The following is a 23,500-nucleotide window of genomic DNA, read 5'->3' as shown; positions in this document are numbered from 1 at the left end:
CTCATGAACACGGTGAGAGCGGAAGAGAGACCGAGCGGAAAAGTCTGACATTGGAAGCCGAGTATCCTGTACCACGAATCGGAGAGAAGCCCGATGAGGAAGCCCAATGGAAACCAGTAAACCGGCATTCCTGATGACTAAGGAGGCCGAAAAAACCCTTTTTCTTCAAACTAGCAATCACAGACTGAAGGGATTCTAAGGTCAGAATAGGCCTGGCCGAGCCATCTGGCTTCAGCACGGGGAAAAAAAGAAATCCAAGGCCTGACAAAATGCCCCGATTTAAAATAAGAATTTACTTACCGATAATTCTATTTCTCGGAGTCCGTAGTGGATGCTGGGGTTCCTGAAAGGACCATGGGGAATAGCGGCTCCGCAGGAGACAGGGCACAAAAGTAAAGCTTTTACAGGTCAGGTGGTGTGTACTGGCTCCTCCCCCTATGACCCTCCTCCAGACTCCAGTTAGGTACTGTGCCCGGACGAGCGTACACAATAAGGGAGGATTTTGAATCCCGGGTAAGACTCATACCAGCCACACCAATCACACCGTACAACTTGTGATCTAAACCCAGTTAACAGTATGATAACAGAGGAGCCTCTGAAAGATGGCTTCCTAAACAATAACCCGAATTAGTTAACAATAACTATGTACAAGTATTGCAGATAATCCGCACTTGGGATGGGCGCCCAGCATCCACTACGGACTCCGAGAAATAGAATTATCGGTAAGTAAATTCTTATTTTCTCTATCGTCCTAAGTGGATGCTGGGGTTCCTGAAAGGACCATGGGGATTATACCAAAGCTCCCAAACGGGCGGGAGAGTGCGGATGACTCTGCAGCACCGAATGAGAGAACTCCAGGTCCTCCTTTGCCAGGGTATCAAATTTGTAAAAATTTACAAACGTGTTCTCCCCTGACCACGTAGCTGCTCGGCAGAGTTGTAATGCCGAGACCCCTCGGCAGCCGCCCAAGATGAGCCCACCTTCCTTGCGGAATGGGCCTTAACAGATTTAGGCTGTGGCAGGCCTGCCACAGAATGTACAAGTTGAATTTTGTTACAAATCCAACGAGCAATCGACTGCTTAGAAGCAGGTGCACCCAACTTGTTGGGTGCATACAGTATAAACAGCGAGTCAGATTTTCTGACTCCAGCCGTCCTTTAAATGTATATTTTTAAGGCTCTGACAACGTCCAACAACTTGGAGTCCTTCAAGTCGTCTGTAGCCGCAGGCACTACAATAGGCTGGTTCAGGTGAAACGCTGATACCACCTTAGGGAGAAAATGCGGACGCGTCCGCAGCTCTGCCCTATGTCGAATGGAAAATTAAATAAGGGCTTTTATAAAACAAAGCCGCCAGTTCAGATACTCTCCCGGCCGAAGCCAGGGCCAGTAACATAGTCACTTTCCATGTGAGATATTTCAAATCCACATTCTTTAGTGGTTCAAACCAATTGGATTTGAGGAAATCTAAAACTACATTTAGATCCCACGGTGCCACCTTAGGCACCACAGGAGGCTGTATATGCAGTACTCCTTTGATAAAAATCTGGACCTCAGGGACTGAGGCCAATTCTTTTTGGAAGAATATTGATAGGGCCGAAATTTGAACCTTAATAGATCCCAATTTGAGACCCATAGACAATCCTGATTGCAGGAAATGTAGGAAAACGACCCAGTTGAAATTCCTCCATCGGAGCACTCCGCTGCTCGCACCACGCAACATATTTTCGCCAAATACGGCGATAATGCTTCGCGGTGACTTCCTTCCTTGCCTTTATCAAGGTAGGAATGACTTCTTCTGGAATGCCTTTTCCTTTTAGGATCTGGCATTCAAACGCCATGCCGTCAAACGCAGCCGCGGTAATTCTTGAAAAAGACAAGTACCCTGCTGAAGCAGGTCCCTTCTCAGAAGTAGAGGCCACGGATCGTCCGTGACCATCTCTTGAAGTTCCGGGTACCAAGTCCTTCTTGGCCAATCCGGAGCCACTAGTCTTACTCCTCTTTGCCGTATAATCCTCAATACCTTTGGTATGAGAGGCAGAGGAGGAAACACATATACCGACTGGTACACCCAAGGTGTTACCAGCGCGTCCACAGCTATTGCCTGCGGATCTCTTGACCTGGCGCAATACCTGTCCAGTGTTTTGTTGAGGCGAGACGCCATCATGTCCACCATTGGTTTTACCCAACGGTTTAATAGCATGTGGAAAACTTCTGGATGAAGTCCCCACTCTCCCGGGTGAAGGTCGTGTCTGCTGAGGAAGTCTGCTTCCCAGTTGTCCACGCCCGGGATGAATACTGCTGACAGTGCTATCACGTGATTCTCCGCCCAGCGAAGGATCCTGGCAGCTTCTGCCATTGCCCTCCTGCTTCTTGTGCCGCCCTGTCTGTTTACATGGGCGACTGCCGTGATGTTGTCCGACTGGATCAACACCGGTCTTCCTTGAAGCAGAGGTTCCGCCTGGCTTAGAGCATTGTAGATTGCTCTTAGTTCCAGAATGCTTATGTGAAGAGACTTTTTCAGGCTCGACCACACTCCCTGGAAATTTCTTCCCTGTGTGACTGCTCCCCAGCCTCTCAGGCTGGCCTCCGTGGTCACCAGGATCCAATCCTGCATGCCGAATCTGCGGCCCTCCAATAGATGAGCCTCCTGCAACCACCACAGAAGGGATACCCTTGTCCTCGGCGACAGGGTTATCCGCAGGTGCATCTGAAGATGCGACCCTGACCATTTGTCCAACAGATCCCTTTGCATGGAATCTGCCGAAAGGGATTGCTTCGTAAGAAGCTACCATTTTTTCCCAGGACTCTTGTGCATTGATGTACAGACACCTTTCCTGGTTTTAGGAGGTTCCTGACCAGGTCAGATAACTCCTTGGCTTTTTCTTCGGGAAGAAAAACCTTTTTCTGAACTGTGTCCAGAATCATCCCCAGGAACAGCAGACGAGTTGTCGGCATTAATTGGGATTTTGGAATATTCAGAATCCATCCGTGCTGCTTTAGCACCTCTTGAGATAGTGCTAAACCCATCTCTAGCTGTTCTCTGGACCTTGCCCTTATTAGGAGATCGTCCAAGTATGGGATAATTAATACGCCTTTTCTTCGAAGAAGAAATATTATCTCGGCCATTACCTTTGTAAAGACCCGAGGTGCCGTGGACAAACCAATCGGCAGCGTCTGAAACTGATAGTGACAGTTTTGTACAACGAACCTGAGGTACCCCTGGTGTGAGGGGTAATTGGAACGTGGAGATACGCATCCTTGATGTCCAAGGATACCATAAAGTCCCCTTCTTCCAGGTTCGCTATCACTGCTCTGAGTGACTCCATCTTGAACTTGGACTTCTTTATGTACAGGTTCAAGGACTTCAGATTTAGAATAGGCCTTACCGAGCCATCCGGCTTCGGTACCACAAAAAGAGTGGAATAATACCCCTTCCCTTGTTGTAGAAGAGGTACCTTGACTATCACCTGCTGAGAATACAGCTTGTGAATGGCTTCCAAAACCGTCTCCCTTTCTGAGGGGGACGTTGGTAAAGCAGACTTCAGGAAACGGCGAGGTGGCTCTGTCTCTAATTTCAACCTGTACCCCTGAGATATTATCTGCAGGATCCAGGGATTTACCTGCGAGTGAGCCCACTGCGCGCTGTAATTCTTGAGACGACCGCCTACCGCCCCCGAGTCCGCTTGCGAAGCCCCAGCGTCATGCTGAGGCTTTTGTAGAAGCCGGGGAGGGCTTCTGTTCCTGGGAAGGAGCTGCCTGTTGCTGTCTCTTCCCTCGTCCTCTGCCTCGTGGCAGATATGAATAGCCCTTTGCTCTCTTATTTTTAAAGGAACGAAAGGGCTGCGTTGAAAAGTCGGTGCCTTTTTCAGTTGGGGAGTGACTTGAGGTAGAAAGGTGGATTTCCCGGCCGTAGCCGTGGCCACCAAATCCGATAGACCGACCCCAAATAACTCCTCTACGCATCGCCTGTCCACTGTCGTGTCCATAAAGCTCTTCTGGCCGAAATGGACATAGCACTTACCCGTGATGCCAGTGTGCAGATATCTCTCTGTGCATCACGCATATAAAGAAATGCATCCTTTATTTGTTCTAACGACAGTAAAATATTGTCCCTGTCCAGGGTATCAATATTTTCGATCAGGGACTCTGACCAAACTACCCCAGCACTGCACATCCAGGCAGTCGCAATAGCTGGTCGTAGTATAACACCTGCATGTGTGTATATACCTTTTTGGATATTTTCCATCCTCCTATCTGATGGATCTTTAAGTGCGGCCGTCTCAGGAGAGGGTAACGCCACTTGTTTTGATGAGCGTGTTAGCGCTTTGTCCACCCTAGGAGGTGTTTCCCAGCGCTCCCTAACCTCTGGCGGGAAAGGGTATAAAGCCAATAACTTCTTTGAAATTAGCAGTTTTTTATCGGGGCACCCCACGCTTCATCACACACGTCATTTAATTCTTCTGATTCGGTAAAAACTACTGGTAGTTTTTTCACACCCCACATAATACCCTGTTTAGTGGTACCTGTAGTATCAGCTAAATGTAACATCTCCTTTATTGCCAAAATCATATAACGTGTGGCCCTACTGGAAAATACGGTTGATTCGTCACCTTCACCACCGGAATCAGTGCCTGTGTCTGGGTCTGTGTCGACCGACTGAGGCAAGGGGCGTTTTACAGCCCCTGACGGTGTTTGAGGCGCCTGGACAGGCACTAATTGAGTGTCCGGCCGCCTCATGTCGGCAAACGACTGCTTAAGCGAGTTGACGCTATCCCGTAATTCCACAAATAAAGGCATCCATTCTGGTGTCGACCCCCTAGAAGGTGACATCCTCATATTTGGCAATTGCTCCGCCTCCACACCAATAACGTCCTCATACATGTCGACACACACGTACCGACACACAGCAGACACACAGGGAATGCTCTATACGAAGACAGGACCCACTAGCCCTTTGGGGAGACAGAGGGAGAGTCTGCCAGCACACACCAAAAAGCGCTATATATGACAGGGATAGCCTTATGATTAAGTGCTCCCTTATAGCTGCTTTTATATTAATATATTGCCATTTATTTTGCCCCCCCTCTCTGTTATACCCTGTTTCTGTAGTGCAGTGCAGGGGAGAGACCTGGGAGCCTTCCTGACCAGCGGAGCTGTGACAGAAAATGGCGCCGTGTGCTGAGGAGATAGGCCCCGCCCCTTTTCCGGCGGGCTCGTCTCCCGCTATTTAGTACATTTAGGCAGGGGTAAATATCTCCATATAGCCTCTGGGGCTATATGTGAGGTATTTTTAGCCTTTTTAAAGGTTTTCATTTGCCTCCCAGGGCGCCCCCCCCCCAGCGCCCTGCACCCTCAGTGACTGCCGTGTGAAGTGTGCTGAGAGGAAAATGGCGCACAGCTGCAGTGCTGTGCGCTACCTTAAGAAGACTGCAGGAGTCTTCAGCCGCCGATTCTGGACCTCTTCTTGCTTCAGCATCTGTGAGGGGGCCGGCGGCGTGGCTCCGGTGACCATCCAGGCTGTACCTGTGATCGTCCCTCTGGAGCTTCATGTCCAGTAGCCAAGAAGCCAATCCATCCTGCACGCAGGTGAGTTCACTTCTTCTCCCCTCTGTCCCTCGTTGCAGTGATCCTGTTGCCAGCAGGAATCGCTGTAAAATAAAAAACCTAAGCTAAACTCTCTAAGCAGCTCTTTATGAGAGCCACCTAGAATTGCACCCTTCTCGGCCGGGCACAAAAATCTAACTGGAGTCTGGAGGAGGGTCATAGGGGGAGGAGCCAGTACACACCACCTGACCTGTAAAAGCTTTACTTTTGTGCCCTGTCTCCTGCGGAGCCGCTATTCCCCATGGTCCTTTCAGGAACCCCAGCATCCACTTAGGACGATAGAGAAATTATGTGCGAAAAACAGGGAACCGCATCCTTGCAGTCAGAAGCATCTGGAACGCCGCCTGCAGTACGACTTTCTTGCCGTCGTAAACCGGCAGACCCATGGTGAGGTACCCCTGAGGCGGTCGGACTCCAAAATAGAGTATGTAACCGCCCGTAATGCGAGACCTAACCCAAACATACCCAGGCCTCCCAGGAAAACCACAGACATGCGCCTACCCTGGGATCTCCCAGGTGGGAGGGAGGTCTGACCTGCGGTGGGTGTGTTGGAGGACCTACAATCAGACTGGTTCGAGGATGCCGAACCTCTGCCTCTTACTTTGAGATCTCTTGGTGACTGAGATACTGCCCCTGTCATGGACTCAAAACCTGGAAAGGGCACGGAAAGATCTAAAGGAAAGATCGGTACAGGTCCATCTTGGAGCTGGAGCAGCAGTAGGGAAAAGAAAAGTGGACTTACCCCCAATGGCCTGAGAGATCCAGGCAGGAAGATCCTTTCCGACCAGGCCCGTAATGAAACTGCTGCTCTTAGGATTCAATATCCGCCTGTCACTGTCGCAGCCCCAAAGGTCGTAGGGCTAAGACAGCCCAAGCGGAAATGCAGGCTCCAAGTATACAGACGTTCTTGGAGACCTCAAAAGAATATAATGCAGAATCGTGACATTGATCTGCCCAAGGAATCAGTTGATCCCGATGCAAACCATCCGGTAACCTAGAGGACCATTGTTCCACAAACTACCTGCTCCGGACAATATAGAACCCCTGCTGCCGCATAGTTCTCTCACATGGCTCCCTCAGCAAGGTTGCCCCAGGAAACGGCAGCTTCTTGGGCCGGAGATACATCTAGGGGTATACCTTTGGAGAGGTCTGATATAGTTTCCTGCTATCTGCGGGGAAAGGATAGGAAAACAAACATTGTTTGATACCTGAAATCTTGGATGTCTCCAGGCCGCCTACTGGAGCATATCCAGCTCATCCGAAACTGGAAAAGCCGTTGTCATTTCTTCAATGGCGACGAACTCAGAGGTACGTGAAGTGTCCGACTCCTTTACCTGCAGTACCAGATGAACTGCTGTACAATGCGCCTCGATATCCTGAGCTACTGGTTATGACTCCACCGAAAACAGACATCACCAGAATCCCGGACATCTCTCACCTCCTCCAAGAGAGGCCTCTCATCCGCAGAGTCGTGTAACATGGAGGGTATCAAGCTCCCTTTAAAGACCTGGAGAGGAGAAATAACGTACAAGGTCTCTGGTTAACAGCGATATTACCTGCATAAGCTGAGCTATTCAAACAGGAGCGTGCTGTAGCTGCGTTGAGGGCTAAGCAGATGGTTCCACCGCACAATCCACACCTAACAGGAATTTCACTGACTGTCCTGGGTGATACGTTCAGTAAAACGAAAGGAGAAAGGTGGGTTAAAGAAGCGTAGCCTTATGTAATGTCTGCACTAACACGTTATAGTGCAGTGACAGACACGTTCCAAATCAACATTCTGAAGCAGCGGAGACTTGAACCGGTAGTGCTGCGGGACAGGAGTCTTAGCCACTAGGCTATAGGAGCTTTAAAATAAGAATTTACTTACCGATAATTCTATTTCTCGGAGTCCGTAGTGGATGCTGGGGTTCCTGAAAGGACCATGGGGAATAGCGGCTCCGCAGGAGACAGGGCACAAAAAGTAAAGCTTTAGGATCAGGTGGTGTGCACTGGCTCCTCCCCCTATGATCCTCCTCCAAGCCTCAGTTAGGATACTGTGCCCGGACGAGCGTACACAATAAGGAAGGATTTTGAATCCCGGGTAAGACTCATACCAGCCACACCAATCACACTGTACAACCTGTGATCTGAACCCAGTTAACAGTATGATAACAGCGGAGCCTCTGAAAAGATGGCTCACAACAATAATAACCCGATTTTTGTAACTATGTACAAGTAATGCAGATAATCCGCACTTGGGATGGGCGCCCAGCATCCACTACGGACTCCAAGAAATAGAATTATCGGTAAGTAAATTCTTATTTTCTCTATCGTCCTAGTGGATGCTGGGGTTCCTGAAAGGACCATGGGGATTATACCAAAGCTCCCAAACGGGCGGGAGAGTGCGGATGACTCTGCAGCACCGAATGAGAGAACTCCAGGTCCTCCTTAGCCAGGGTATCAAATTTGTAGGATTTTACAAACGTGTTTGCCCCTGACTAAATAGCCGCTCGGCAAAGTTGTAAAGCCGAGACCCCTCGGGCAGCCGCCCAAGATGAGCCCACCTTCCTTGTGGAATGGGCATTTACATATTTTGGCTGTGGCAGGCCTGCCACAGAATGTGCAAGCTGAATTGTATTACACATCCAACTAGCAATAGTCTGCTTAGAAGCAAGAGCACCCAGTTTGTTGGGTGCATACAGGATAACAGCAAGTCAGTTTTCCTGACTCCAGCCGTCCTGGAACCTATACTTTCAGGGCCCTGACAACATCCAGCAACTTGGAGTCCTCCAAGTCCCTAGTAGGCGCAAGGCACCACAATAAGCTGGTTCAGGTGAAACACTGACACCACCTTAGGGAGAGAACTGGGGACGAGTCCGCAGCTCTGCCCTGTCCGAATGGACAAACAGATATGGGCTTTTTTGAGAAAAAACCCACCAATTTGACACTCGCCTGGCCCAGGCCAGGGCCAAGAGCATGGTCACTTTTCATGTGAGATGCTTCAAATCCACAGATTTGACTGGTTTTAAACCAATGTGATTTGAGGAATCCCAGAACTACGTTGAGATCCCACAGTGCCACTGGAGGCACAAAAGGGGGTTGTATATGCAATACTCCCTTGACAACCTTCTGGACTTCAGGAACTGAAGCCAATTCTTTCTGGAAGAAAATCGACAGGGCCGAAATTTGAACCTTAATGGGCCCCAATTTGAGGCCCATAGACACTCCTGTTTGCAGGAAATGCAGGAATCGACCGAGTTGAAATTTCTTCGTGGGGCCTTCCTGGCCTCGCACCACGCAACATATTTTCGCCACATGTGGTGATAATGTTGTGCGGTCACCTCCTTCCTGGCTTTGACCAGGGTAGGAATGACCTCTTCCGGAATGCCTTTTCCCTTAGGATCCGGCGTTCCACCGCCATGCCGTCAAACGCAGCTGCGGTAAGTCTTGGAACAGACATGGTACTTGCTGAAACAAGTCCCTTCTTAGCGGCAGAGGCCATAAGTCCTCTGTGAGCATCTCTTGAAGTTCCGGGTACCAAGTCCTTCTTGGCCAATCCGGAGCCATGAGTATAGTTCTTACTCTTCTACGTCTTATAATTCTCAGTACCTTAGGTATGAGAAGCAGAGGAGGGAACACATACACCGACTGGTACACCCACGGTGTTACCAGAACGTCCACAGCTATTGCCTGAGGGTCTCTTGACCTGGCGCAATACCTGTCCCGTTTTTTGTTCAGACGGGACGCCATCATGTCCACCTTTGGTATTTCCCAACGGTTCACAATCATGTGGAAAAACTTCCCGATGAAGTTTCCACTCTCCCGGGTGGAGGTCGTGCCTGCTGAGGAAGTCTGCTTCCCAGTTTCCACTCCCGGAATGAAACACTGCTGACAGTGCTATCACATGATTTTCCGCCCAGCGAAAAGTCCTTGCAGTTTTTGCCATTGCCCTCCTGCTTCTTGTGCCGCCCTGTCTGTTTACGTGGGCGACTGCCGTGATGTTTTTCCCACTGGATCAATACCGGCTGACCTTGAAGCAGAGGTCTTGCTAAGCTTAGAGCATTATAAATTTACCCTTAGCTCCAGTATATTTATGTGGAGAAAAGTCTCCAGACTTGATCACACTCCCTGGAAATTTTTTCCTTGTGTGACTGCTCCCCAGCCTCTCGGGCTGGCCTCCGTGGTCACCAGCATCCAATCCTGAATGCCGAATCTGCGGCCCTCTAGAAGATGAGCACTCTGTAACCACCACAGGAGAGACACCCTTGTCCTTGGATATAGGGTTATCCGCTGATGCATCTGAAGATGCGATCCGGACCATTTGTCCAGCAGATCCCACTGAAAAGTTCTTGCGTGAAATCTGCCGAATGGAATTGCTTCGTAGGAAGCCACCATTTTTACCAGGACCCTTGTGCAATGATGCACTGACACTTTTCCTGGTTTTAGGAGGTTCTTGACTAGCTCGGATAACTCCTTGGCTTTCTCTTCCGGGAGAAACACCTTTTTCTGGACTGTGTCCAGAATCATCCCTAGGCACAGCAAACGTGTCGTCAGGATCAGCTGCGATTTTGGAATATTTAGAATCCATCCGTGCTGTTGTAGCAGTATCCGAGATAGTGCTACTCCGACCTCCAACTGTTCCCTGGACTTTGCCCTTATCAGGAGATCGTCCAAGTAAGGGGTAATTAAGACGCCTTTTCTTCGAAGAATAATCATCATTTCGGCCATTACCTTGGTAAAGACCCGGGGTGCCTTGGACAATCCAAACGGCAGCGTCTGAAACTGACAGTGACAGTTCTATACCACGAACCTGAGGTACCCTTAGTGAGAAGGGCAAATTTGGGACATGGAGGTAAGCATCCCTGATGTCCCGGGACACTATATAGTCCCCTTCTTCCTGGTTCGTTATCACTGCTCTGAGTGACTCCATCTTGATTTGAACCTTTGTAAGTGTTCAAATTTTTTTAGATTTAGAATAGGTCTCACCTAGCCTTCTGGCTTCAGTACCACAATATAGTGTGGAATAATACCCCTTTCCTTGTTGTAGGAGGGGTAATTTGATTATCACCTGCTGGGAATACAGCTTGTGAATTTTTTCCCATACTGCCTCCTTGTCGGAGGGATACCTTGGTAAAGCAGACTTCAGGAGCCTGCGAGGGGGAAACGTTTCGACATTCCAATCTGTACCCCTGGGATACTACTTGTAGGATCCAGGGGTCCTGTACGTTCCCAGCGTCATGCTGAGAGCTTGGCAGAAGCGGTGGAGAGCTTCTGTTCCTGGGAATGGGCTGCCTGCTGCAGTCTTCTTCCCTTTCCTCTATCCCTGGGCAAATATGACTCTTATAGGGACGAAAGGACTGAGGCTGAAAAGACGGTGTCTTTTTCTGCAGAGATGTGACTTAGGGTAAAAACGGTGGATTTTCCAGCAGTTGCCGTGGCCACCAGGTCCGATGGACCGACCCCAAATAACTCCTCTTCCTTTATACGGCAATACACCTTTGTGCCGTCTGGAATCTGCATCACCTGACCACTGTCGTGTCCATAAACATCTTCTGGCAGATATGGACATCGCACTTACTCTTGATGCCAGAGTGCAAATATCCCTCTGTGCATCTCGCATATATAGAAATGCATCCTTTAAATGCTCTATAGTCAATAAAATACTGTCCCTGTCAAGGGTATCAATATTTTTAGTCAGGGAATCCGACCAAGCCATCCCAGCTCTGCACATCCAGGCTGAGGCGATGGCTGGTCGCAGTATAACACCAGTATGTGTGTATATACTTTTATATGATATTTTTTGATAAGCGTGTGAGCGCCTTATCCACCCTAAGGGGTGTTTCCCAACGCGCCCTAACTTCTGGCGGGAAAGGGTATACCGCCAATAATTTTCTATCGGGGGGAACCCACGCATCATCACACACTTCATTTAATTTATCCGATTCAGGAAAAACTACAGGTAGTTTTTTCACATCCCACATAATACCCTCTTTTGTGGTACTTGTAGTATCAGAAATATGTAACACCTCCTTCATTGCCCTTAACGTGTGGCCCTAATAAGGAATACGTTTGTTTATTCACCGTCGACACTGGATTCAGTGTCCTTGTCTGTGTCTGTGTCGACCGACTAAGGTAAACGGGCGTTTTAAAACCCCTGACGGTGTTTTTGAGACGTCTGGACCGGTACTAATTGTTTGTCGGCCGTCTCATGTCGTCAACCGACCTTGCAGCGTGTTGACATTATCACGTAATTCCCTAAATAAGCCATCCATTCCGGTGTCGACTCCCTAGAGAGTGACATCACCATTACAGGCAATTGCTCCGCCTCCTCACCAACATCGTCCTCATACATGTCGACACACGTACCGACACAGCACACACACAGGGAATGCTCTGATAGAGGACAGGACCCACTAGCCCTTTGGAGAGACAGAGGGAGAGTTTGCCAGCACACACCAAAAAACGCTATAATTATATAGGGACAACCTTATATAAGTGTTTTCCCTTATAGCATCTTTTTATATATTTCTAACGCCAAATTAGTGCCCCCCCTCTCTGTTTTAACCCTGTTTCTGTAGTGCAGTGCAGGGGAGAGCCTGGGAGCCTTCCCTCCAGCCTTTCTGTGAGGGAAAATGGCGCTGTGTGCCGAGGAGATAGGCCCCGCCCCTTTTTCGGCGGGCTCGTCTCCCGCTCTTCAACGGATTCTGGCAGGGGTTAAATATCTCCATATAGCCCCCGGAGGCTATATGTGAGGTATTTTTTGCCAAAAAATAGGTTTACATTGCCTCCCAGGGCGCCCCCCTCCCAGCGCCCTGCACCCTCAGTGACTGCCGTGTGAAGTGTGCTGAGAGCAATGGCGCACAGCTGCAGTGCTGTGCGCTACCTTAAGAAGACTGAGGAGTCTTCTGCCGCCGATTCTGGACCTTCTTCTCTTTTCAGCATCTGCAAGGGGGCCGGCGGCGAGGCTCCGGTGACCATCCAGGCTGTACCTGTGATCGTCCCTCTGGAGCTAATGTCCAGTAGCCAAAGAAGCCAATCCATCCTGCACGCAGGTGAGTTCACTTCTTCTCCCCTAAGTCCCTCGTTGCAGTGATCCTGTTGCCAGCAGGACTCACTGTAAAATAAAAAACCTAAGCTAAACTTTTCTAAGCAGCTCTTTAGGAGAGCCACCTAGATTGCACCCTTCTCGGCCGGGCACAAAAATCTAACTGAGGCTTGGAGGAGGGTCATAGGGGGAGGAGCCAGTGCACACCACCTGATCCTAAAGCTTTACTTTTTGTGCCCCGTCTCCTGCGGAGCCGCTATTCCCCATGGTCCTTTCAGGAACCCCAGCATCCACTAGGACGATAGAGAAAAGTAGGGATTCCAACCCTGGTCCCTGTGTTCAAATGTCCCCGCTACTAGCGTACTGAGCCACAGAGCTATTTGTCTGATGCCACACACATTCCCCAAATTACAAGTGAAACAAAGGAATAATAAACACCCGTCCTGTATGTAGTGTACTGCTAATTAGGAAGAAAAGGTGCAATATATGTTTCTGTTTCTCGGAGGCTCCGCTGGTTTCCCAAAATGGCGGTCAGTCAGTGATAAAAGCCGGGGGGAAATATGTGGCAAGGTGGATGGAAATATGAACCCAGGTCTGTACCTGTATGTGTAGTTCCATCCACTATATATGGTATCGCATAATATATATATATATATATATATATATATATATATATATATATATATATATATATATATATATATACATACACACACATACACACACACACAGTGTGTTCCTCAGCTTAATATGCTATGCTAATAGGCCACTAAGCCATAATGGCTCTCTATAAAGAAGACCATGCATACTGGAGTATTAATGAGCTCCTGTGGATAACGGAGGACCAGAACCCAGGATAAATGGACTGCAAGTCAGTAGATACACTATTATAGCAGCTACTTCTCTAGTAAATGTAGCTGAGAGCGCCCTGCCTCCCCCGCCGGCAATGCGTGCTGCGGCCAGGGAGCGCTGAGCCCGCTGGACAGAGCGCGAGTTAGCTCCGCCCCCCATTATGGCACCTCATTTAATACCAAGTCGCTGCAGTCAAACGAAGCGGGTAGCGTGTAATCCCCGGCTGGCCATGCGAGCCGAGGCGTGCTGAGATCGCTATCAGAGCAGGAGTAAGCTCCATCTTTATCTTAAACTATTCCGCTGTATTCAAACGGAGCGGGGAGCGCCCTGCATCCCCCGCCATCGGGGAGCGCTAAGCCCGCTATACAGAGCGGGAGTGAGTCCCCCCCCCGCTGTTATGGCGCCTTATTTAAAACTAACCCGCAGTCAAACTAAGCGGGGAGCGCCCTGTGTCAGCAAGCCGCAGCTGGGGAGTGCTGCGCTGTGCAGAGCAGGATGAGGCTCCGGCCCCCCCCCTCAATGGCGCCGAATTTAAAATAGTAAAGGCGCTTCTGCAGTGTAAAAGCTGGCTCAGGGAGTGAACTCGGGCCTCTGTCGGTAGCTGTTCTCGGCATTTAATGTGATAAGCCACTACAGTGCACAGAGACCTATAACATGCCTGAGGAGGGGGGAGATTTGTACTCACCGTTTGCAGTCCTGATGGAGTGGCCCTGACACGCGCCGCACGCAGCGGTGTCCAGCCACTCATACTCACTGCTGCCGTAATCTTCTGCCGACGGAGCGGCCCCGACACGCGCCGCACGCAGCGGTGTCCGGCCAGCTCAGCATCTCCTTCAGCCAGGGCCCATCCCGAGCCGCACGCAGCTGTGATGGGACCCCGCCGGCAGCCTCCCGCCGTGCAGACTGGCAGTGGCAGAGCTGCCAGTCTGTGAGTGTAAGCAAGAATAATAAAAAATAATAAAATTCTTCAGAGAAGACACAAGTGAACCAGCTCCATTGGGCACTAAAATAAGACTGTCTTAGAGGGGGGGACATAGTAGGGGAGGAGCTAGTCACATAGTTATAAATTTAAAGTGCCAGCTCCCAGTTACTGCCTACTATATCCCCATTGTATCTGCACTCCAGTGGCCCCTAGTGGATGAAGGAGAAACACCACTTTGTCATTATTTTGAGTCTGTTTGTATTTCCTAAAAGCCATCTTTTTTGCTTTCACACTAGCCGATACTTCTTTTGTGAACCACACTGGCTTCCTTTTCTTGGTGCTTTTCCTAACCCTTTTGATACAAAAAAGGTCTGTTGCACTTTTCAGTTTTTCCCAACTCTCCTGCACTCCTTCCAAGTTCCTCCAGTTCGCCAATGAATCACTTAAGCATCTCCCCATTTTTGCAAAGTCAGCATTTCTAAAATCCAACACCTTTGTTTTTGTGTGACAAGAGTTGGATCCTGTCTTTATACTAAACCATACTGCTTGATGATCACTGGATCCCAGGTGCTCACCCACATGTGTTGGATATCCTGTCACCATTTGTAAGAATTAAATCTAATATTGAGTCTTTGCGAGTGGGCTCCCCTCACCAACTGCTTGAGAGATGCTCCCTGTAAGGAATGTAGAAATTTACCACTTGTAGCTGAACTTGCAAAAGACCCCTCCCAATTTACATCAGGTAAATTAAAGTCTCCCATGATTAGGACTTCTCCCTTTAAAGCCATTTTAGTGATGTCCAACAATAGGTTCCTGTCCAAATCTGGCCCCTGTCCTGGTGGTCTATAGATCACTCCAATGTGAATAATGTCCTTCTCCCCGGTTTCTATGGTGACCCAGAGGGCCTCAGTTTTATCTTCAATATTTTGTATTAAAGTAGCATTTATGCTTTTTTTCAAATACATTGCTACCCCTCCTCTTATTCTTACCATTCTATCCTTCCTAAATAAATTGTATCCTGGTATAGCTATGTCCCAGTCACGATTCTCATTGCACCATGACTCTGTAATTGCCACAAAATCCAGGTTATCCCTCGTCATTATCGCAGTTAGCTCTGGAATTTTGTCTCCTAAGCTCCTAGCATTTGCACACAAAGCTTTAAGAATTGTGTCTGTGCATTTGTTATTAGTAGCCATGTCCAGACAGTACAAAATAAATGACAGTTTTAAAGTTGAAATTACCTGTTTGGCGATGTTGTTCAGTTTTTTTTTTTTACTAATCAGGAATCGCACTCTATCCTTTACACCACGACTACACCTGACTAAATGTAAAGATGTAATACACCTGACCACAAATGGCCAAATGATCAAAGGAGGTAAACACCAGACAGCAGCATGCAATAATCAACCATGTTTCACTGAGCAACTTCCCCACACATGCAATGCGCCAATTACAAGCCAATAATTACATCAAAAAACATACACGAGTTTGCATAAGAGAACTGTAGTGAGCAGATTGGGGATGTCTTTCATAGTTTAAAAAGACAGATAACATTGGTACAGGTGAGAATTCAGATGTTTTTGGTAAGCTACCGTATAGACATAAATCTGAGTAGTTGCGGATGAAGTGAAAAGGTCTTGCAGCATTCCAAACACAAATTTAAGTTATAAGTGTATGGGTTACTCAGACTGGAGTAGTTTGATGTGCATTCCAAACACAAATTTAAGTTATAAGTGTATGGGTTACTCAGACTGGAGTAGTTTGATGTGTAGAAAAATTGGACTCCCATTTGTTTGAAAGCAGTCATTCAGTGGTCCAGATTGTGGATTGATTGTTGTCCTTCTGTTTACCTTCGGTTTAACATTGGTGTAACGTCGAAAATGTTTAAAGTTGTAGTTCTCCTTTGAATAATGTCCTTTTAATTAATGGTCACAAGCCTAGAGCCCAAGCCTCCTTAATGCTCTTTAAGTAATGGACCAAGCATGTGAATACACTGATTACACCCAACTCCAATGATCCCTCCCCCAGCAATGGCTAGTAATAAAACAGTTTAAAGAAAACAAACTAACATACTAACCACTGAGATTTATCAGAGTCATGCCCTCATGACTCAGGAAATCACATTCCAATTTATCAATAGCAACTCATCATGTGCATAAGCAATCTAATAAAAAAAAAAAAAAAAAAAAAAGCAGATTCCTTATGCATATAGCAATGCTATAATTCTTAACACCCAATTTGCTAATTACTAATTCAGTGCAATCTAGTGATAATCTGCAGCTCTCATTTTCAATAGACCTATACAAGTATATATTCACAAGCAGTCATTTGTGTGCAATGTTCTGCAGGAGGCTAGTAGATGAAATGACCCAGACAAGTATATATTCACAAGCAGTCATTTGTTTGCAATGTTCTGCAGGAGGCTAGTAGATGAAATGACCTAGACAAATATATATTCACAAGCAGTCATTTGTGTGCAATGTTCTGAACCAGTTAGATTTTCTTGCATTAGCTAGTGACGTCCCCAGACTGAGCTGCATTAAAGACGACAGGGAATGTCACCAACAATGTAGTGGGTACACATTAGGATGATTTGTCCTAACGACTCGTTATCGGGCAAATTGCTCAAATTGTCAGCTGTGTACCCAGCTTAATACTTCTAGCAGTCGGTTGCAAGTTATTAATGTAACACTTTCTTACTCATAAGCGGACACTTCTACTAGAGTGATGCCTTTGAATCAGCTTTAAAAAACACACTACCTTTATAGATTTCCTAAAAGCAAATTATCAACAAAAGTCAATGTCAATTATCATTGTGAGAATATGGTTTTATAACTACATACACTTATTTATGGATGGAGTTTATGAAGACTTTCTAGAAATGTGAGGCTAAATGCAATAGCTTGCGAGTTGCCAGAGGTGTGGGACTTTGCGAGTGTGCCTGTATGTTTAAAGCGGCAATCATTTGTAAGGCAAAATCAGGTTGGTTTTGCTTTGTAAATGATTGCCACTTTAAAGATACGGGCAAACTCACACAAAGTCCTGCACCTATGGCACCTTGCAGACTATTGCATTTAGCTTCTGGACCGAAGTGTTTTTGGTGGAGTTAAATAAAGGCTATACGCGTGTTCAATTAATCTGTTTGGGATTACTTACATTGGGGAATTTGAGACACTTAACCGACATGCCCACATAATGACACAAAATTAGAGAGGCTATTGGATAGGTCTATACTGTATTCATATTAATTTATTATACCATGAAAAAAGAAAGAAACCAAAAACATTTGAAACCTACTTTCGTTCTTCTGCCGTCTCAGTTGCCATAGAGAATCTGCTAGTGGACGGACGTTGAGCAGGCATGGTCCTCAGATGACGTGGCATGGTGTTTACAGGACCAGTTGTAGTGTTTTTACTCTGTTTTTCTGGGTCACTTCTTGCAGGTGCATTTTTTGGCACAGTTTTAACAGGTTGTGGCTTGTGCTGCAGATTTACGCCGACTGGTTTCTTCTGGGTAGATACCTGTAGTGGTCTCCGCACAGTCACCAGCTCTGACTTGCTCTTATTGACCTGACTAGTGGATGCCCTCGTTTGTTGAGAGACCGGTGGAACCAGTGGCCTCTTCTGTTTGACATCTCTGGAAGAAGGTGGTTTCATCAGAGGCTTCTGAGTAACCGTAGAGGCTTTGGGTTGGTTTTCCACACTTTTATGCACAGTCCTTCTACTTTCCACATTCTGACTTTTGCCTTCTGCGCTGTTAGAGATGCTCCTGAAGGAATGGATCTTAGATTGAACAATTATCCCACGATAAGCTCCAAGAACAAGTTTGGCGGACTGATTTGGTTTCTCTTTGACAGATTCCAGCTTTATCTTGTCATCTTTCATCTGCTTCTCCGTTAGAGTTTTTGTTTTTATGAAAGACTGGCTTAAAGTCACGTTCTTACCATCTTTGTTTGCACCTGCTCGAATATTTTCCTTGTCAAATGATTTAACCTTAAAACAGCAAAAAGATTAAAAGTAAATATTGAAACAATAAACATTTTACACATTGTAGAAAAGAGGACTGAGAAACTAGGCGCTCCCCAGTGTAGTAAGTTGGTACTGGCGGTGACAACCAATACCAACTCAACATTACTACACATTGTTGCTCTTGAACTTTGTTTCCCATACGACTGGTTCTGTGAAAACCTCTCGGGAGAAGAACCCCAAAAGACTCATTAAAAAGGATACACTGAACTCAATCTTGAAGGGACACATGATTCATTATTCTATTACCCCATCACATCATCTTCTATATAACTCTTCCTTATGATTCCACATATATTATGACACACCCTTTTATATTTCCAGTCCTTTTACCACCTGAGCCAAAAAGGGGGCACCATGCAGTATACACCACCTACTACCATTTTACAAATTATGACCACATCTAGTAAGAAGTTGTCTATCTACTGTTCTATCACCTATTGGTGATCATTTCTAACCACCGATGGAAAATCATTGATGGTTCAAGGTCACACATGTGCAGACCACCATTGAACCTCCAGCTCTATTGTGCATTGATAATCAATGACAAAACTATCCACCATTGCCAAACTGATTGACCATTCTTGGTTAACAATAGACATCCCTAGCTGGGGTGGTCTTCTGTTTGCCGGTGGCCAGGCTCTCGACTGCCGGCATACCGACATCTTTTCTCCCTCTTGGGGGTCCACGACCCCCCTGGAGGGAGAATAGATAGCGCGTCGCACACCACCGAGCCCACAAGGGGCTCATTTGCGCTCGCCCAGCTGTCGGGATTCCGGCGCCGGTATGCTGGACGCCGGGAGCCCGGCCGCCGGCATGCCCTACTACACCCTTACACCGGAAGTACCTTATTATTATTCCTAACAAGTAATACAGAGATCGACGCTATACCACTAATCATACACGAGCACTAAAAACCCTCCTTCCCAAACAGGAAGCTCACCGGTTTACGCTCTGTGGGATTGATTTGCCCAGATTGCTTTAGAAGACCTGTGTTGGACCTCTCCATTAAAGGGGACCTTTGAGAGAAAAAGCAATAAAAAATTAATGTTGAAATATAGCAAACCTTTCTTTATAAGTTAAAAAAAAAATAAAGAGAAGGAAAGGATTGGTGTATATTGGAAGTACAAACAAAATGGTTACAAACACTGGATTGAAAGAATGTAGTTACAATGAAAAGCTTAGAGGATCACGAAAGTCTTTTTGGGGGCACTCCTTAATGTTATAATTATTGTTTGAAAACAATTTTAATTGAGTTCATTAAAAATATGTATGTAGAAATTTAACTACACCCCTTTTCCATTAACAAACAAAAACATTTATCAACAATATTATAAGAGAAATACGAGAGTTATACTTCCAGAGGTAAAAATAATCAAATTACCATTTGTTGCTTAAGAAGCCTCAAACGTTGAGGACAAAAGTGACCGATGGTCAGTCACTAATATTTATCCTGTAAGGTGTGTCTCAGTATACAGACACCGTTGCCACACAAACAATAGGTGATCCGGGGTAAATATTGTATGGCCTGTCGTAAGGACCTTTATAATTAATTAAGGAAGCAAATACTCTAAGCCTGGTGAATTAATATGGGTAATAATTATAAAAGATGTAGTGTGGTGTAATGCAATCAGGGAGTATTTTCTCCCACCACACCGGGCATGTTAATTAATTTTAAACTGAGAGACAGCAGTTTGTAAAATTAATCCTATACACCTTAAATTAGTATAGTGCTCATATATGGTAGATGAGACCAGTGCCGGGTATCCGTCGACTTCTGCTACCTTCTCATGTGAGGAATATTCCACAATGAATGGGAGGTGAGAGAGTCAAAACGGCCGGCGCTGGTGTTAAGAAGAGTGGTGTTTACTGCGGTTGGGGGCTGCGGGTCAAGGAGTCCCTGATAGCCATGGGGTCATTGCAGGGAGACGAGACCCGCCGCACCTCAATGAGAGAACACCAGGATACTTGTTCGAAGCGCAAGTCTCTCCTATTACCCGTATTCTCTGCATGGGGATTCCGGATGACGTCACCGTGAAGTCTGGTGGCTGGACGTACGTTTCACCCAGAGGCAGGGCTTGTTCACCGGACTGCAAGCCTGCCGTGGAATAAGCATGCTGGATAGTGAGCCTGATCCAGCGTGCAATAGACTGCTTTGAAGCAGGACACCCAATTCTATTGGGATCATAGAGAACGAACAGCGAGTCCGATTTCCTGTGACGAGCTGTTCTCTTTACATACACCTTCAAAGCCCTCACAACATCCAAAGACTTTTGAAGTAGCAGAGGTGTCCGCAACAAACGAGACCACAATAGGTTAGTTGATGTGAAACGCAGACACCACCTTAGGAAGAAATTGCTGACAAGTCCTGAGTTCAGCTCTGTCCTCATGGATGATTAAATAGGGGCTCTTGTGAGACAACACCCCTAGCTCTGACACACGTCTTGCTGAAGCCAAGGCCAACAGTGTGACGTCTTCCAAGTAAGGTACTTTACATCACCCTCCTGTAATGGTTCAAACCAGTACGATTGGAGGAACTGCAGCACCAAATTGAGATCCCAAGGTGCCGTGGGAGGCACAAAGGGAGGTTGGATGTGCAGAACACCTTTCAAGAATGTCTGGACCTCAGGGTGAGAAGCCAATTCTTTTTGAAAGGAAATGGACAAGGCCGAAATTTGGACTTTTATGGAGCTTAGACATAGGCCCACATCCGCTCCCAACTGCAAAAAAAGCAGGAAACGTCCCAGATGAAAATCCACCGCAGAATATTGTCTGCTCTCACACCAAGAGACATATTTCCTCCAAGTACGGTAGTAATGTTTAGACGTTACCCCCTTCCTGGCTTGGATCATAGTCAGGATGATCTTGTCAGGAATCACTCTCCTGGCTAGAAACAGCCGTTCAACTTCCATGCCGTTAAACGTAGCTGTGGTAAGTCTTGATAGACAAACGGGCCCTGTTGCAGAAGATCCTCGCAAAGAGGTAGAGGCCACGGATCTTCGAGGAGCATCTTGAGAAGATCCGCATACCAGCCCCTTCGTGGCCAGTCAGGAGCAATAAGGGTTGCTTGAACCTTTTCCCTTTTTCGAATTCTTGGGATCAGAGGAAGTGGAGGAAACTGGTAGACCAATGGAGTTGTTACAGCATCTACCGCCACTGCTTGTGGGTCCCTCAACCTGGAACAAAACAGCTTTAGCTTCTTGTTGAGTCAAGAGGCCATCATGTCGATTTGTGGATATCCCCACTGACGTGTCAACCACCAGAACCCCTCCGGGTGCAGGTCGTGTCTGCTGAGTAAGTCTGCTTCCCAGTTGTCTACTCCTGGAATGAAGATCACCAACAACGCCACAGCGTGTTTTTCGCTCAGAGGAGAATTCTTGATACCTCTGACATTGCTGCTCTGCTTTTTTGTTCTGCCCTGGTCGATTTATGTATGTTACCGCCGTCACAATGTCTGACTTGACTTGAATGGCCTGATCCCGAAGTAGAGATGAGGCCTGCAGAAGGGCGTTGTATATAGCCCTGAGTTCCAGGATGTTTATTGGAAGGACCATCTTCCCTGAAACTGCACCCCCTGGGTGACTGCTCCCCAACCTCTGAGGCTTGCGTCTGTGGTTAGCAGAATCCAATTCTGAATCCCGAACCGCCGACCCTTGACGAGGTGAGAAGTCTTTAGCCACCACAAAAGGGAGATGCTGGCTCTTGGTGACAGAGGGATCCTCAGGCGCATGTGAAGATGCGAACCGAACCATTTGTCTAATAGATCTAGTTGGAAGGGCCTCGCCTGAAACCTTCTGTACTGAAGTGCCTCGTAAGAGGCCACCATTTTCCCCAGAAGGCGGATGCACAGATGCACCGAGATCCGGGTTGGCTTCAGGACAGCCCGAACCATCGACTGGATTACCATATCCTTTTCCAAAGGAAGAAACAGACTGTGTACAGTATCATTCCCAGGAAAGGACGCCTATGTGTCGGTTCCAGGTGAGATTTTGGTAGGTTCAGAATCCACCCATGATCCAGGAGTAGCCTGGTTGAGAGGCCAACCGCTCCCTGGACGGTGCCTTTATCAGACGATCGTCCAGGTACGGAATTATGTTCACTCCTCGTTTACGGAGAAGTAACATCATCTCGGCCATCACCTTGGTGAACACGCTCGGTGCCGTGGAGAGACCAAAGGGCAGGGCTTCAAACTGGGAGTGACAGTCCTGCACAGCAAACCATAGATAAGCCTCATGAGGCGGCCAGATTGGAATGTGAAGGTACGCATCCTTAATACCCAGAGAAACTAGGAACTCCCCCACTTCCAGATCTGAGATCACTGCTCTCAGAGACTCCATCTTGAATTTGAACACTCGTAAGTACAGGTTCAAAGACTGGAGGTTCAGAATCGGCCTCATCGAACCGTCCGAGTTCAGTACAACAAACAATATGGAATAGTACTCCTTGTTTTGCAGATGAGGTCGAACTGGAACAATCACCTGGGTCTGTACCAGTTTTTGAAAGGCGTTCTGTAAAGTTATACTTGCCTCTTGTGAAACTGGTAAGCCTGATTTGAATTTTCTGAGGTGGGAGCTCCTCGAACTCTAGTCTGTAGCCCTGGGAAATAAGATCTATGACCCAGGGATCCTGGCACTATGTTGTCCAGATGTGACTGAAGAATTTTAGCCGGGCTCCCACCTGCCAGTCTTCCAGGCATCTCACTCCACCGTCATGCTGAAGGTTGAGGAAGCAGAGCTTGAACCCTGTTCCTGTGAACCTGCAGTTGCTGGTTTGCGTGGTTTACCTCTAGTGCCTCTGGTGGTGGTAGAAGAACCTCTGGCCTTGCCCCTAAACTTGGCAGTCCAAAAGGACTGTAAAGTGGGTCTTGAGAAGGCCTTCCTAGTTGGAGGAGCTGCAGAAGGTAGGTATGTGTACTTAGCCGCAGTAGCTTTGGAGATTCATTTGTCTAGTTCATCTCCAAATAAGGCTTCGCCAGTGAAGGGTAGGCCTTCCACGTCTTTCCTGGAGTCCGCCTATTTATTTTATCGCTTCCACTATAAAGTTCGCAGAGTCCTGTATATGTTGCAGG

The 23,500-nt window shown here is 47.3% G+C and overlaps 1 protein-coding gene across 1 annotated transcript in view; it reads right to left on the bottom strand.

Annotated features, from left to right (window-relative positions):
* CKAP2 (cytoskeleton associated protein 2) overlaps nt 1–23,500 on the bottom strand; it is a 112,726-nt gene that overhangs the window by 80,076 nt on the left and 9,150 nt on the right. Inside the window, exons 3-4 of the mRNA XM_063951918.1 lie at nt 19,376–19,451; nt 17,705–18,399 (exon numbers count right to left, since the gene is read on the bottom strand). Of these exons, the coding sequence (XP_063807988.1) occupies nt 17,705–18,399; nt 19,376–19,451 (771 nt within the window). The remainder of the gene's footprint in view (nt 1–17,704; nt 18,400–19,375; nt 19,452–23,500) is intronic.

Source organism: Pseudophryne corroboree, chromosome 2 (genome assembly GCF_028390025.1).
Source record: "Pseudophryne corroboree isolate aPseCor3 chromosome 2, aPseCor3.hap2, whole genome shotgun sequence".
NCBI classification, from domain to species: Eukaryota; Metazoa; Chordata; class Amphibia; order Anura; family Myobatrachidae; genus Pseudophryne; species Pseudophryne corroboree.
Note: the sequence above shows the minus strand (reverse complement) of the source record. Positions and strands in the feature narration are given on the sequence as shown.